Source organism: Tenrec ecaudatus, chromosome 4 (genome assembly GCF_050624435.1).
Source record: "Tenrec ecaudatus isolate mTenEca1 chromosome 4, mTenEca1.hap1, whole genome shotgun sequence".
NCBI classification, from domain to species: domain Eukaryota; kingdom Metazoa; phylum Chordata; class Mammalia; order Afrosoricida; family Tenrecidae; genus Tenrec; species Tenrec ecaudatus.
In genome coordinates this window covers 146926945-146944555 of record NC_134533.1, presented here as the reverse complement: position 1 = coordinate 146944555, position 17611 = coordinate 146926945, and the positions used below count along the sequence as shown (strand labels likewise).

Genomic DNA, 17611 nt, shown 5'->3' with positions numbered 1-17611 from the left:
AATTTAATTGGAGCTTCTCTCTAAGTTTCTCCCTCCAATATTACCTTGTCTGGTCTCGGCAAACGAGGCATCTTTTTGTGTACTTTTCCTTTCCTAAGAGAGGTAATGCATCCTAAAGGCAAGCCATTTCCAGATTAAATGATAAAAATGATAAAACAAAATGAAAATAAGAACAGAAACAAGCTTTATAGGTGATTCACCTACAATTATCTTCATTAAGTAAAAAAATAAAAAAGCAGCTGGCACTAAGGTAGTTATTCCAAATATGTTTAAACAATTTTAAAAACTGTTTATTTATTTTGTAACAATGTTCCCATAGTCCAAAATAACTATGTTTTAAAAATCTTTTGGAAAAAAATTACAAAAAATCTTTCAGTTCAACCTAATAAAAGTGATATCTAGAAAATATCCCACATTATTAAGTGTGTATTAAAAAGTTCAGGTTCTAGAGCATTCCTAAGGCACGGTGTTCTGCAAGACAAGTGAACTTCGGCTGGCGTGGCGTTAGCTTCGAAGGCTCCCTGGCTGGCGGGCTCCCAAGGACCTCCTCGGTGTGTTCCTCCTGGTGGCATGGGCTGTGAGGACGTCAGACGTAGGCGCCCAGGGCTGCGTGGAACTCTGTGAGACACTGTACCAGCTGCTGGAACTTGGGCCTCTCCTCCGGGTCTAAGGCCCAGCAACAGGCCATCACAGCAAATCTGCACAGATAGAGAACATTTGGTTAGTCGTGGCCACAGTCATTTATTAAAAGTAGGTTTGCAGAGGGTTAGAAATAAAACATCGACCAACTCTACTGACAGTTTTGAAGGAAGAGAGGATAAAATGAGTTATCAGGATTATATATGTGGATTTCAATTCTCCACGAGTCCTTTATCAGAACACAGTCCACCAAACACTTAAAACACAGGATGTCAAAAGTAATAAGCTGTGGGGGAAGTGGGCAGGGAGGGGAAAAAAAAAAGAGGACCTGATGCAGAGGGCTTAAGTGGAGAGCAAATGCTTTGAAAATGATGAGGGCAAAGAATGTACGGATGTGCTTTATACAATTGATGTATGTATACGTGTGGATTGTGATAAGAGTTGTATAAGCCCCTAATAAAATGTAAAAAAAAGAAAAGAAAAAAATGATTAGGGCAAAAATGTATGGATGTGCTTTATACAATTGATGTATGTATATGCATGGATTGTGATAAGAGTTGTATGAGCCCCTAATAAAATGTTTTTAAAAAGTAATAAGCTGTAGCTTCTGGGAGCAAGCATCGGATAAGAAGAACATCTTTGTTTTTTTTAATCATTTAACTGGGGGCTCTTACAGCTCTTATCACAGACAATCCATTCATACATCCATTGTGTCAAGCACCTTTGTACATATGTTGCCATCATCATTTTCAAAACATTTTCTTTCTACTTAAGCCCTTGGTATCAGCTCATTTTCCCCCTTGGCCCCCCTCCCTTTCTCATGAACCCCTGATAATTTATCATTTTTTTTCATGTGTTACACCGACTGCTGTCTCCCTTCACCCACTTTTCTGTTATCCATCCCCCTGGGAAGGGATTATATGTTGATCACTGTGATCCCCACTCCCGCTCCCCACCTTCTCCTTACCCTCCTGGGACTGTCTCTCTCATTATTGGTCTGGAGGGGTTTATCTGTCCTGGAATCCCTATTTTGTAAGCTCTTATCTGTATCTGTACCAGTGTGCATGCTCTAGTCTAGCCGGATTTGTAAGGTAAATTGGGGTCATGATAGTGGGGGTTAGGTGGGGTGGGCTGAGCATTAAAGAACTAGAGGAAAGTTGTATGTTTCATCAGTGCTATACTGCACCCTGACTGGCTCGTCTGCTTCTTAGTTCTCAGAAGCCTGGATCTTAATTAGAATCAGTGCAAAAACTGTCACTTCACCATGATACACTGGACGTTCTGAGACTGACCACACACTCACTGTGCATGCAGTTACCCCAAACAGCCTCCGGCCCACCCTCGCTGTGTGAAGAAAACAGGGAGAAACTATCTCCCTCCTGGGCCAAACCATCAGTCTATTTCAGTTGACAGCGATTGACAAAGCAAGAAGACAGTGAGAAAGGCTTTCTTATAGTAACTAATTATATCCTTAAGACTATATAATCAAAGTTCATACCCTCACTCTATATAAAATACCCGACATTGTCTTCATTTTCTCTATACATACAGATACCTCTCAGATTGCACTAAGCATTGTGAATACCAAGTGCAACATGCTTCAAAGAACAAATGAGCTGACCTAACTAGCTCTCTAAAAACCCAAACTTAAACTCTCTGCCACTGAGTCTACAAGAGTCTCTACAAGTCTAATTCATGTCCCCCAAAACTCATTATTTACTAACGGAAGATGGTGTACAAATAATAAAACGTTTCTTCTTCTCCGATAGAGTAGGCAGAATGAAAATCAGGTCTTCAAACTCATGGAAACTCACAGTTCATCAGGACAGTTGATTGGCTGAGCTATTCGGTAGCCGTCTTTCAGATACGCAGCCATCTCAAAGGGGTCGATGTCCACATATGGTGTCTGGCCCAGCGTCATAAGTTCCCACAGTGTCACTCCGAAGGCCCACTGAGGAGAAGAACAGAAGATGGAGGGCATGCTGACAACAGCTGCCAGTGTGTTCCTGCCTACAGACAACTAAGGGCCAAAAATATCTCAACTCTATAAGAAAAATGCATTATTTTCTACAAAAATAAGTTTCCTTGTTTTCATGCCACTTAGTTTCTCTCGTTGGGACAGAAATGACAGTGCTGACATAAAGACATCCTTTATTGCATTTACATTTAATTGGTCATTATATATTGGTGAGACCTTAGTCACTGTGCCCAGAGTCAAAAACCAAGATCAATGTAAAGCTGCCAAGGGACCAACCACTCCAGAGGATGATGAGATCTCCCACGGAGAGGAATATTATGGTGAGTCCTGATGGAGGAGTGGCAGTCTCTATTGTAAGAGGCGGAGGAATCTCAATCATGTCAGCTATGGCCGTCTCACCTTCAAATAAAAGATGAGGGACTCTAACCACCATGTGCTCAAGTCTGTTCAAGAGAATTTAGAAAGAAAGGTTGGAGAGTACAGTATTGCTATTGTACCCCCAGAGCAGTTCCAGGAAAGGACACAGGGTGCATCTGAGAAAGACACTGTGCACGACGGCTTAGCTTACACCACGGAGCATTTTGCTGGACAAATCCTGTGCACACAGCTGCAGTGTGCAACCTGGGGTGGGAGCTGAGAAACACTGCCCACGTCAAGCCCACTGAAAAGGTCTTCAAAGTGTATAATGCAGCCACTGGTTGATCTTCACACAGATGGATCACAGCTGCCTTCTCTACCACCCTCTCCACCTGTAACATCTGCAAACCTATCACAAGTTTACTGTAACCACAGAAATTTCTCATTCATTACTTATAATGAGCACCATTCTTAACAAGTCGATCCAGATAAAGAATGAAATCATCTTCATAACTGCGGATGAAAGAGGTTGTTTTTGTTAAGACTATATCTGAGTTTGCTAACTCTAATTATGACACAGTCCAAAGAAAGCAGTAGCCACCTTATCATGTTAATCAATTTTTCTTTTAAGGATCAGTCATGTTGTCGAACTGAATAAATAATTCAAGTAGATTTTCCCAGAAAAATACACACTCAATCGCCCTTTATGGAGTGCTTCTGACAGCTGAGTATCTGAATAGTGCCCGTTTTGCGGCCCTCTTCTCTCAGAGGTCGAACACTCTGCCCACAGACATAATTAACAAAGTCTGACTATGAGCAACGTTGGCTTGGCTGTTGTGAGTTAGCTGGCTAGGATCGTTTGAAAAGCAGTGTCTCAATGAAGCGCTAGCCATTATTTATGTAATGATTGTCTTTTTCTAACGAAATTGCCCTTTCAGAAATTTCTAACTACTTGAAACAGTATGGCTAACCTGGTGATAAAGCAGCTATTAAAAGTCTTCCTTTTGCAAAATAAACGAATAAAGGTATCCTTTACTGTTAATATCAGTAGTGTATACTTTAAGGTAACTAGACTGTTAGAAGAAATGGTTGATTACAAGCTTCATCACCTGAAACCATTAACTATATTAACTCAAACTCCAGTGACCTTAGAGGGCAGACTAGGACAGCCCCTGTGGGTTACCAAGGTTGTAAGTCTTTATGAGAGCAAACAGCCTCCTCTTTCTCCTGAGGAGGGGCCGGTGGATTCTAACTGCTGACTTTTCAATTAAGAGCCCAATGCCTACCCAATACACTATCAGGTTCTTTAACCATATCAAGGGTTTTCCTAAGCAAACTTGTTAACTTTAAATATTGTAGCTTTTCTGCATATTTGATAATTAAAAAATGAATATAACTTTCACTTAACTAGAGGATGGGTGGGAAAGCAGTGTTCTTTTTATTAACTAGAGAGAAAAACATCCTGAACTAGTAAACTATTATTTATAATACACACAAAAAATCATGGATTTTTACAATATTCAAATTAACAACTTAAAAAAAAAGCCCACTGCCATCAATTCAGTGCAGACTCATAGCAACCCTACATAGCGCTCCCAGATGGTAGAGCTTTACGGACCAGACACGTGGCAGGTGCTCGAGCTGCCAGCCTTGTGTTCAGTACCTGACAGCACCCCACAAACCCCTCTAGATGTCCTGCCAACCATGCTTGAATAAAAGAGCAGATTTTCTTGTGACCAATATGTGAATTGTGAGGGAGTCCCCCCAAAAACTGGAATTTTTTTTCCAAAGCTATGTATTTAAATTTTTTTTACAAAATAACCCTGTCACCTTCAAAGTACTCTCCATTACACTTAATACATTTGTCCATCTGCATTCCATTCTTGGAAATTTTTCAAATTAATTAATTAGAATTAATTAATTGGATGATTTCAAAGTAATACAAGTTCATTGAAGGTGCATTTGTCTACCTTAAAATCCATTATAAATGAACTTTTAATGATAACAGTGATTCAAATATTTAATGTCGTTTTTTAAATTTTTTATTGTGTCCAATTTCCATAGAAAGGAATTCACTGCTAGATGAAACAGAGCTCAAGGAAGTGACGTTGGTGAAAAGTCTGTTCCCGTGATTTCTCCCTGAAGTAAATTGGGCCTATTCTTACTCGCGGACTGTGGTGCAGCAGTGGGGAAGAAATGATCATCTAAGCTGGATTTGGAGGAAGAATTGACGAACACCAGCAACCAAGTGGACACTACCACTAGGTGCACAGACCCTTGGTGGGAGAACCCCACTCGTGGACATGGGAGGTACAGTACGACAGCATCTGCGAGTCATGTTGTTGACACTGAGAGGCAGAACTACCATGGTGCAACAGTGGCGCCACTGGTTAACACACTTGGCTGCCCAGTGCAAGGTTGGAGGTTGCCATCTACCCAGAGACACCTTGCAGAAAAGCTAGTGATTTACTGCTTTAAAAATTAAGTATTGAAAACCTATAGAGCCTTCTGTTGTCACAGAGTTGCAATGAGTTGAAATTAATTCAATGGCAACTGGTTTTATTATAACAGAACACCCTAATCTAATACAATATTTATAAGCCGGCATCTAAAATTTCCTTGTTTGATAGAGTTTTTAAAGAAAATCATTTTATTGGGGGCTCATACGCTTATAGCAATTCACACATATACCCACTGTGTCAAGCACATGTGTACATATGTTGCCATCATCATTTTCAAAACATTTTCTTTCTACTTGAGCCCTTGGTATAAGCTCTTCTTTGTTCCCCTCCCTCATGAACCCTTGGTAATTTATAAATTATTATTATTATTTCATGTCTTACACTGACTGATGTCTCCCTGTACCCACTTTTCTGTTGTCGGTCTCCCTAGGAGGGGGTTATATGTAGATCACTGTAATCAGCCCCCTTTCTCCCACCTCTCCTAGTATCACTACTCTCATTATTGGTCCTCGGCGGTTTATCTGTCTTGGATTCCCTGTGTTTCCAGCTCTGATCTGTACCCATGTACTTGCTCTGGTCGAGCCGGATTAGTAAGGTAAAATTGGGGTCATGAAGGGGGGGGGGAGCATTAAAGAACTAGTTGAATGCTTCATCAGTGCTATACTGCACCCTGACTGGCTTGTCTCTTCTTGTGACCCTTCTGTAAGGGGATGTCCAATTGTCTAAGGATGGGCTTTGGGCCTTTACTCCGTACTCCCCGTTCGAGACAGCTTCTGTCCAAAATGTCATCACTAGGGACTCAGTATTTTCTTTCAGTATTCACCAAAGGTTCTCATATTACATACGCAACACTGATAAACACTATATAAAACGAACAATCAACCCAAAAGGGTACATTGCAGATTCATTTCCTGAAAAGCCAACAAAAGTGATTAATTATATGTTGGCTAACCAACCTTAAAAAAACACCCACATCAAATGGCACTGGGATGGATTGTGGAAATGTGCTCCCCAGGGTGCTCTGATAGCTGAACCATTGAAAAGTGAGACAGATTTATTCTGTGATTGTCTTTTGTTTGACGTCTTTGGAAAGAGGGCAGTAAGGTCAAGTTGTTTTTTCCAGAGTTTTATGGAAGGCTGCCGCCGCTTTCACTTGAAGAACATTTAGAGACCAACAGTGTTCCTCTAAGTCGGCTGAGTCCTGTCCCCTCCTATACGCTTGCTCGGAGCCTTCGAATGCATCGTATGTAAAACACATTTTTAAAAGAACACCAGACGCTGGTGTGACTTGTCAAAAATGCATTACTGAATTTCTTTTGTTCTTTTAACTAAGTTAATGAGCGTTGGGGCTACTGAATCGTGAAATTTCCATCCTGTTACTGCAGGAAATTATAATACAAATTGGCTTTTTATCAACACAAATTATTTTTTAAATGTTAAAAACTTTAATTTTACACTTTCACACCTTTTATACTGATAAGAATTTCTTTTCAATTCTAAATGATTTCATCTGAAGTAGTAAAAGGTCAACCAGAGGTCGGTCCTACATGCACGCCTTTCTGTTAATACTGAAAATGCAGCACTGCTTTCTCGTGCATAAAAATGGACTTAGTCTGTCAGCTCGAGTGCTTTTAAAGCTTGACTAAGGATACGGAGGCCTGGTGGGCCAGTGGATAGTATTTAATACCGGAAACATTGGTGACTCCTACCCACCAGCTGCACTGTGAGAGAAAAGACCTGGAAATCTACTTCCACTAAGATCAGTCTTGGAAGCTCTTTGAGGCAGTTGTACTCCATCTTACATAGTTGCTAGGAGTTGTAGTCCACTCAACAGCACATAACAATAAGAATCATCTAGTTTCCCTTATGATCCCTTTAAATTTATTATATTTTTTAGTATTTTCTGCTTTCTTTTTAAGGTTTTTATCTATTTTGTTATTCTTGTTAGGTTTTGTTTTTGAATATTTTTCTGTAAATGAAATTCACGATAGGTGAATCTGTAACTGGATTAGTTAATTCCTTGGGGATATGGCTATGGGGTTGGGGGAAATGGGGGCTATTAACAATGAGTACAAGAATGAAGAAAATGCCCTAAAATTGATTGTGCTGGTGATTGTACGATTCTTCTTGATGTGACTGAATTCTTGAACTGTCGGATAGGTGAATTATAATTATATGCCAATAAAATTGTTGGGGGGAGGGGGAAAGAATCATCTGGATGCTGACTAAAAGTACAGATTTCCTTGCCCTGACCTATTAATTCTGAAGTCTAGAACTCAGAATTTTTAATGCTACTGATGGATACAGCACTTTGTTCATCTACTCACTTGTAAATGGGCATTTGGATCATTTATAGGTTTGGTTATTAAAAATAAAACTGCTATCCCTCCAAGGGGTATGGGCTACAGAAAAGTGGGTGAGGGGAGACATCAGTCAGTGTTTAAGGCATGAAAAAATAATAATAATTTATAAATTATCAAGAGTTCACAAGGGAGGGAAAGTGGAGAAGGGAAGGGGGAAAATGAGGAGCTGATACCAAAGGCTCAAGCAGAGAGAAAATGTTTTCAAAATGATGATGGCAACATATGTTCAAGGGTGCTTGACACAAGGTTGTATGTATGGATAGTGAAGAGGTGTCTGAGCTCTCAATAAAATGATTTTTAAAAACTGCTATCAATATCAACATACAAGTAAAATCTGCAACTGTAATACAAATAACTACTGGGATCTAAGTTTAACTTTAAAATGAACAATGAAAATATAAAGAAGTTTTCTTTAAAAAGAGCAGGTATTAATGCCACAATTTGTAAGAGTAATAGCCGTAAAGGTTCTCTCCTAGTCACTGTGCCCTTTGACACCACAGTGGCTCCGCGCCCACCTTCCAGGAGTATACTGTAAATGCCGGCTTGCAGTCATTCTTAGGGGCTGCTGCGTTGGCTCTGACCCATAATGACCCTAGGGAGGAAACACTGCCTCGTCCCTAGTCCCTTGCCATCCTCACAATTGTTCCTACGTTGGAGCCCACGATTGCAGCCAGTCTGTCAATCCATTTGTCAAGGGCTTTCCTCTTTCCCACTGCCCCTCTACTTTCCCAACATCCATGCACTTTGGACATGTCCTCAGTAGAGACCAGTCCCTGAAAAAGAACACCATGCTTGGTAACGACACACTTGCCGCAGGGTCCAACAATGACCCTGCACAGCACTGCACAGTCAGGAGTTAATGATAAGCAACGCAGCACTCTACTCCCAGGCACTTTTTTGGCCATAGACGTTTCCCTCCATCTTCTAAGCAATCTTTAATACTCACAAACCCAATAAGGTAAAAGGACAAGCAATACTTTTTGATTAGCCACATACCCTAAGAACTCTTCACATAACTTAAAAAGGATCTTTTCACTGCCATAAACCCTAATGAAATTAGCATGGAGGACCATTTCCTTGACTTGTTTTTTCCTAATAGAATGCCTTTTAAATACACTGCGATATTATAAAGACAAGACTGCATTTAATAAAACAGAGGTAGTCTCTCACGGCAAAATTATTTCAGCAACTATAGTTAGCTAAATAATTCAAAGAAGACATAAATCAAATTTATTTCGAAATAAAAGTCACACACACATAAAATAAACCCTATGGCTGTAGCCACATCTGATTAAAACAGAATAAAAACATTTTAAAATTCTGAGGAATGTCTATGATGTCATATCTTGGAATAATATTAGAGATGTGACTAGTCATATCTAGCTGGGCTTGTTTCCTTCACAAAGTATAAGTTAAGATTAATATTATAAAAATCTTAACATACTGAATATTGAACCCTTCCGACCTAAAGCACACCCAGATGGTTTCCAAGATAAAAAGCATTAATGTACTTTTAAACAAGTTATGCATACTCTGGTTTCTCTTCAGATCGTATAAATCTTTTGCCTTTTACAAGTCATGCATAATTAATGACTAAACAATGCAAAAATGTTTAAGGTCTTTAAAAGAATGAGAAAGTGTTTCCTTCAAGGAAGAAAAATCATTTGTTGGCTTTTACATTTCCGTCTAAAAATGTACAGTGACCGAAATCATAAGAGACCACGCTTACTGGTTGGGTGGAGTCTGACAGAATCCCCAAGACTATGGCCCTTAGTCACCCTTCAAGTCTGGAACTAAACTCAACCCTTTGAGATTGAAAGGGCAGAATTTACCCAAGGACAAAGTTCACAAGGGTTAGTCAAGAAGAGGGATGGGAATAGGAAACGCAGGGAGGAAGTGGGATAGGTGATCTGACACTGAGGGGACTGCAAGGAACGAGACTCACAACTCTCAAAAGAGACTCAATGCCACAGCGTAGATGCTGGCTCATCGTGCTCCTATAGGATAGGACTTCCCCTGGGAGCTTCTGAGAGTGTATATCTTTTTTAAAAATCATTTTATTAGGGACTCATACAACTCTTATCAAAATCCATACATACATCAATTGTGTAAAGCACATTTGTACATTCATTGCCCTCATCATTCTCAAAACATTTGCTCTCCACTTAAGCCTCTGGCATCAGCAACTTTTTTTCCCTTCCCTCCCTGCGGCCCCCTCCTTCATGAACCCTTGAAAATTTATAAATTATTACTTTGTCATATCGTGCCCTGTCCGACGCCAAGACTGTATATCTTTATGGCACTAGAAAGACTCATCTTTGTCCTGTGGAGCTGGCTGGTTTACAACTGCTGACCTTGCAGTTAGCAGCCCAATGTGTAACCACTATATCATGGGATAAACTACTTATTTCATATGACTTTGTATGAAACTTTTCAGCCTAAAAATAGGCATGTAGTTTGATACCAACTCTTAACCAAAAAGGAAAAATGATAACGAAACATGATTGTGTATTTATTTTTCAATCCAAACATTAAAAGCAGTCTTTTCATTTTTGTCTTAGTATACTTTGAAGAATTAAAAAATGAAATCCCACCATACTGAAAGATGGAATTTTTACACCAGCAATCATATTCTGTAGTCAGAGAAATAGAAGGTGCATTTACTCTCATCAACCCCAACTATTAAAAGATATCAGCCCAAATCCACTGCTACTAAGTCGATTCCAACTCACAGGCATGCTATAGCTCCCAGGCCGACGCAGTGTCAGAGCCGACAGCTACATCTTTCTCCTTCAGAGGGGCTTCAAGCTGCTGACCTTTACAATAGCTGCCCAGCAGTTACCCACAGCGGTACCAGGGCTCCTTAAAACATATGTTAAACCCAGGACATTGAACCTATAGGGAAAGCAAATATAACATGGATTTCGGAAGGGGGTGGGGAGAAGATAGAGGGGTGGAGAATGTAAGAGGGAGATGAAGTCAATAAGTACAGGAAGGAAAAGCATGTTTGGAGACTGATTATGGAAGCAATTTTACAATTCCGTTTGCTGTGACTGAATCATAGAATGATGTAACATATGTATTAACTCCCAAGTTACAGCAAATTAAAAGAAAGAAAAGGGGTGTGTGTGTGTGTGTGTGTGTGTGTGTGTGTGTGTGTGTGTGTGCACACAAAGATCCAGGAATAGGTTTTGGGCTCAAACTAAATCCTAGTTCCAACTTAAGAACAATTAAAGTTCTTTCTTATATCATAGCCCTGCTTGACACTCACCTTCAGAAAGGGAACACGGAAGAAACAGTGTTATAGCAAAATGTGGAGTAAAATTAAATGGTGCCCAGCTATCAGATAAAATAGCATCTGGGGTCTTAAAGCCTTGTCTCCAAGCAAGCATTCATCTAAGTGAGATGATGTCAACTAAATCCACATAGAAGAAGCACACCATCATCAGTCACTGAAGACCTGTAAATCATGTAATCCAAAGTGGAAGGAGGGATCAGTATCAGGTCTAATGGTGAGGATTCGGTGTGCAGAAGGCGATGGACGACAGACAGTGGGAGTCCAAGATCCACTTGCGGAACTACCTAGGAAATAGGCCTCTGGAGAACTCCCCCATCTAAAGCTGAGAAGGGAGGGAAGCGGTCACTAAACAGAGTGCTTGGGAGAGAGGAGTACAGAGAGCAGAGGTCCAGACCTGACTTGAATAGGAAAAACATTGTCAGTAGATCCCCCCGATGCATGCTGGGCCTGATCTGATTTTCAACATTTTCTGTATTTTGTTTGTTCATATTAGGGTGCATCTTAGCAGCGTTATGCCATTGGAGGTCACCCTCACGAAGTTGTGTTGTATGTTTTTCTGTGTTTCGGTATATGACACCCAGGATTAATGAACTTATAGGTGACATCAAGTAGAATAAGGGTTTCAGGGAGTGGAGGGTGGGTTACAGTGGTAGTGGGAGTAAAAGGAAAACAATGTCAAGGAATCCAAGAAAAAAAAGAATGTTTGGAAACTGATTGTGGTAGTAATTGTGCATTTTACTTGCCATGATTAAAATTTTGGATGATATATGTATTAAATCTCAACTAATAACTACTGTATATACTCATGTATAAGCTGAGTTTTTCAGCACAAAAAATGTGCTGAAAAACTGGGGTTCAGCTTATACACGGGTCAGTGGTACCCCAGCGAGGTGTAACATCTCGCTGCCCCCCTCTCCCCCCACCCCAGGTAACGGGACTAGCACCCGTTATCTTGCGGTGATTGCCGTTTCTCTGCTGTTCATTCAAAGCCCCGCTGACACGGCAGGGCTTTGATTGTTTGTTTACTCACATCTAACCAATCAGAGCCGTCCTATGACGTGTAGTGTATCTTTGAATAAGCCTTTTAAAGACCAGGTGCAAAGGATGTGGCATGAATGGATGACATCTGGTCAAGCCCGACTAACAAAAGGAGGAAATCTCATGAAGCCTGACGTAGAGTTAATAGCAAAGTGGGTTCGAGATGCATGGGAAGACATTCCAGAAGACATGGTGCGACGTGCCTCCCAGAAATGTAGTATTAGTAATGCTATGGATGGCAGTGAAGACTGCGCTTTGTATGAAAATGACAGCAGTGATGGTGATAACGGCGATCTCAGTGAGGACAGCGTCTATGATGACCTCACACCAGCTGAAGCTCTGCATGGGGATACGGATAGATGATGATGAGGAATCCAGTTTGGGAGGATTTTAACTCTTCACATTTTAGCTTGGTTGCTGATTGAGTTCAGGGAATAGTACTCTTAAGGTATCACTGTTGATACCTTATTGCTTTTGTTGAACCTATTTTCCACTTACTGTGCTGGTTTACTAATGTTAAATGACTTGTTGCCCTTTTATTTAAAATATTTAAATACTTAAAATATTTAAATACATCACCCCACTGATGTCTCAATTTTTAGTAATTTTATTTTCATTTATTTTGATTATTGAAACTCATCAATAGCTTCTGCATTTTCCACCCTAGGTTTATACTCGAGTCAATCAGTTTTTCTGGTTTCCCAGGTAATTAGGTAGCTCGGCTTATACTCGGGTCGGCTTTTATTCGAGTATATATGGTAAATAAATATTTAGTAATCATAGAGTATTTTTTAAAAGATATTTAGGTGCTACATATTTCAGGTGTTTACCATGTTAAATATAATCAATTGGTATCCTCTTACTATCACATGTCAAGTATGGCTCAGGAATTTGAATCCCAGAAGCATTTCATGTATGTGTGTCAAGACATGCTGAGAGTAATTATGATTTTAAAGTAATTCTTCTATTAAGGTTCTCATCATTAAATTCATAGTAATTAAAAAAAATAAAACCATCAAGTGATCAAGCAGCAACAGGACATTTGGTATGACTGAATTCTGATAGAAGGCAGACCTGTTCATAAAACAATGTAAATTCTTTCAAAATTAAATATATAGATATAAATTCTTTAACCAAAGTTAAGTTTTAACAGCTAAAATGGGATAAAATACTTAGTTCCTGCCACCTTGCAGGAGTTAAACATATATCCTAGGACTTCCACAAGAGGAGAAAAACACCCAAACGCTATGATCTCTTCCAAGCCTCAAGAGCATCATCTTTAAAATTGTAGACCAACAGGACCTACTCCCCAGTGCTGGCAGTGCAGGGCAACTGCGAAGGGGGAGAAAAGACTGCGTGTGATGCTGGCCCCAAGTTTGAGCCACAACTGCTCTCCACAAACTAGCTACTTGAAAGCTTATAATGCTCATTTTGGGGGTGAAAACTTTCAAAGAATATTATTCGATACCTAACAATACAAATACAACATTTGGACATCCCCTTACAGAAGAAGGTCCGTGGGGAAGAAATGAGCCAGTCAGGGTGCAGTGTAGCAACAATGAAATATACAACTTTCCTCTAGTTCCTATATGCTTCCTCCCTGTCCCCCCACTATCATGATCCCAATTCTGCCTTACAAGTCTGGCTAGACCAGAGGATGTGCACTGGTACAGATAGGAACTGGAAACACAGGGAATCCAGGACAGATGAACCATTCGGGACCAGTGGTGAGAATGGAGGGAGGGTGGGGTGAAAAGGGGGAACTGATTACAGGGATCTACATATAACCTCCTCCCTGGGGGACGGACAACAGAACAGTGCGTAAAGGGCGACATCGGACAGTGTATGGTATGACAAAATAATAAATTATAAATTATGAAGGGTCCATGAGCAAGCGGGAAGGGAAGGGAAAAAAATGAGGAACTGATGCCAGGGGCTTACATGGAGAGCAAATGTTTTGAGAATGATGAGAGTAATGAATACACAAATGTGCTTTATATAACTGATGTGCGGATTGTGATAAGAGTTGTATGAGCCCCTGATAAAATGATTTTTAAAATAAATAAATAAAACTTTTGAAAATGGAACGCCTCGTCCCCATTCTATTGATACCAGTCTTCTCACACTTACCACATCACTAGCGCTGGAGAACTCATTATTAACTAGACTTTCAAGAGCCATCCACCGAACTGGCCTGTTTTCATTGTCCCCCAGGCAGTGATAGTCCATGGGGAACAAGTCTCTGGAGAGGGCATTGTCTGTGATCTTAACTTGAAGTGTATCATCAATGCTGAAAGGAACAGAAATAAACAACAAATGCAATCAGAGCATTCAAAAGCATAGATCGATGATTACCCTTAACTATAGCACGATCCACTGAAAACAACAACAAATCCTGGGAGCACTAGACGTCAAATGACAATGAAGAGCTCATGGCACCTACACACAGTTCCTAGCAGCCAGATCTTTGTGGATGACCTCCCTTCGGGCCAGATAGCTCATCCCACAGGCAATCTGAATGGCCATGTGCACCAGGTCTTGTTGAGAAATTGCCTGTAGGAAACACAAAGCAACAATGTGTACAATCAACACAAAAATTACAACTCCCAACAGAAATACACATTGATTGTTTATAAAGCCACTTCTTGATCAAGAATATGTTCCCATAGCTCCTTATGCCTTACGTACTTATGCCAACAATGGTCCTAGTACTCTGGAACCAGCACCCCATTTACTTTGACTGTCTCCTCTTTTCCACGAGGTGTACCATCTCCCCAGCCTCCAGCAAGTATAGGAGCTGCCCAACAAATATCTGTTCCATGGATACTGAATTCTCAAGGTAATACAGGCTTACCTGGCAGATACTGTGGGTTCAGATCCAGACTACCGAAATAAAGCAAAGACTGCCAGAAAGTGAGCCACATGGATTTGTTTCCCCGTTCACATAGAATGTTGTACTGTATTCTCTGATAGGATTATGAAAAAGTCTGAAATGCTGTGAGTTACCAAACTGTGATACAGAGACACGAAGTGAGCATGCTGCTGGGCAAATGATGCATGGTTGCGACACACCTTGGATTTACAAAAGTGAAGTATTTGCAAAACACAATAAAGCAAGGTATGCCTGTGTTTCGAATGTTTATTACTCAATAATTTTGTTCTTTTAAAAAACAGTAGTTCTATTTAGGAGAAAGGAAACATTTCCAAATGAATACATGTCTGCAGCCTTCTCCATTGACGCCATTTCTCTTAGATGCGTGCCAGTATTGTGAACGGAGGGAGGAATTCTGCCTCAGGTGACAGGTAAGGGCCACAGACAATAGCCATTTGCTGGGAGCCTCCGCTTTAATCCTGCCAGTTTACAAAGTGTATCACACATACTAAGCCAAATACTCACCCCAGACTTGGAATGCATTTTCTTCTGGCAACTATAATACCTCCATTATTATAAATCCTAAAATCAATGTAACGGGGCTGCAAGATACAGCAAGCAACAAAGCATCCGCTAGGATTTACTCCCATACTCCCCATGAAAGGCTCTGGAAGCTGACCAATGCTTCCCAGCACAGCTGTGATGACAGAGGCCCTCTCAGCTGACTTGAGGCTTACAGTCAAGCATGTTTAGAACATACCCAATTATCCCCCACAAGCTCATCTCTCATTACCAGCGGTTGGTAAGTAAAATACGGGCCACGTTGCTCTGTGAAGTCCATTTTCCAGAAGGAACATCTAGTACCAGTACTCCTCATGACTCATTTTGAAAATCACGGAGATGATGTGACAGAGGTGAGTGATTTCGAATAAATACAAGAATTGAAATATAAGGGGAAACTTCTGCATCAGCAATGTGTAAGCTTCAAAATAACAATTATAAACCATCTTCATTTGCCTCTAAACCAACAGGTCTTAAGCAGCTTGCAGTTCATTTTTTGTTTGAGTCTCCTTCTGCATACTTTTAAACCATTTATGAGTGAGTGTGTTAACGTTGTAACTTTAAAAAATATTATCACAAGTTACCATGATATTGGTATTTTGACAAATTTTCCTTACCTGAGGATTATTTGCCTCTACTAATTTGCACTGCCGTAAAAACAATTTAAGATTCCCCCAATTCATGTAAGGCAGTATCACCATAGGCTTTTCTCCTTCTTCTATACACACGTGTGAAATTGGAAGAAGATTTCTGCGATAATAAGAAATTAGAAGAAAAAAATCAGTGAAATTTAAATCTTTACAGGCTTATTTATAATAAAAAGTAATGAGGAGGCTCTAAAACAAAACAAAAAATTCCAAATATACTTAAAAACACAATTATTGTTTAAAATGCAAAATTATACATGCCATATAGTTTTAAGCCAAAGTACATTGTATGTACTTTCCTGAGAGAGACAAATTATAAACTCAAATTTGTTTCTTAACGACTGGATGCTTCAAGGATGCTTTTAATTAATTATCTTTCCATTCCATTTTCTGTATACTTTTTGAAGTTTCTCTCATAAAACTTAGGCCAAAAGGTCATCAGAGGCGTGTAAGAAGTGACTCTGTTGTGATCTTGAGGTGACAAAATCCCATTTTTTCCATTATCACACTTTCAAACTAAGGATAGAGGCTTACACTTCAGAGGTGGACAATAAGGTCACCCACACGACCCCCAAACTGCCACAGGTGCCCAGAAGCCCTGCACCACAGGAAGGCATACTTTATTACCTTAGATAACTTCCAAATTTAACCTCCGGAAGTTGATGGCCAAAAGCGACAATGTTATTTTTCATGTCATTTAAAAGCTTGGTTAAAGTTACGCAAACATTATCTTCCAAAGTTGGGGGGGGTTTGGTTGGTTTTTTGTTTTGGGGGTGGGAGGTGGTAAGCTAACAATTAGGATGTATGGTACAGAGTTGCATGCAAATGAGGTATGCTAACAGTGTGACAATTTAAACATATTTAAACAAAAACAATAAAAATGAGCAAATGCACAAAATCGCTGCAGCTTAGAACACTGCAGTTTCTATGACCCAATGTCTTATACTAATTTTAAAAAAAGGCCTCAACTGCTTAATGGGATTCAGAATCAGTTTTGAATTCTAGATTTAGTATTGACAATTTCTCTCCTTATATTCTGCTATATAAGCATCTCATAAGTAAATAGTCTTTCAATGTTCAGATTCCTTAATTCAGTATGTTCTGCTTCAAAGGATGTTTAAACATCAAACTATATGAACAAAGATAATTAATGGAATATTAGCAGAAATTAAAATTGAAAAACATTATTCTGACAAATGTCAACAGAAAAAAAGGATTTCAGAATGTTTTAAAGTCTGTCAATATCTTTATAATTCTTATTTAAAATATGTAGGAAATATGCTGAATTACATACTACAACCAGTATAAGAAGGAAAACATAACCTTAAACCAGTTATCATTTCTAGATGCATGTACAGAGTTTGCGTGATAAATTCTGTATGATTTCTCAAGATCA

The 17611-nt window shown here is 39.7% G+C and overlaps 1 protein-coding gene across 2 annotated transcripts in view; it reads right to left on the bottom strand.

Annotated features, from left to right (window-relative positions):
- Positions 1–254: 254 nt before the first annotated feature.
- The window catches only part of RYK (receptor like tyrosine kinase), a 108317-nt gene continuing 90960 nt past the window's right edge, over positions 255–17611 (bottom strand). For both annotated transcript variants that reach the window (XM_075546904.1, XM_075546905.1), the window contains exons 11-15: positions 16186–16318; positions 14579–14688; positions 14266–14425; positions 2454–2590; positions 255–698 (exon numbers count right to left, since the gene is read on the bottom strand). In XM_075546904.1, the coding sequence (XP_075403019.1) occupies positions 587–698; positions 2454–2590; positions 14266–14425; positions 14579–14688; positions 16186–16318 (652 nt within the window). In that variant the 3' untranslated portion in view covers positions 255–586. The remainder of the gene's footprint in view (positions 699–2453; positions 2591–14265; positions 14426–14578; positions 14689–16185; positions 16319–17611) is intronic.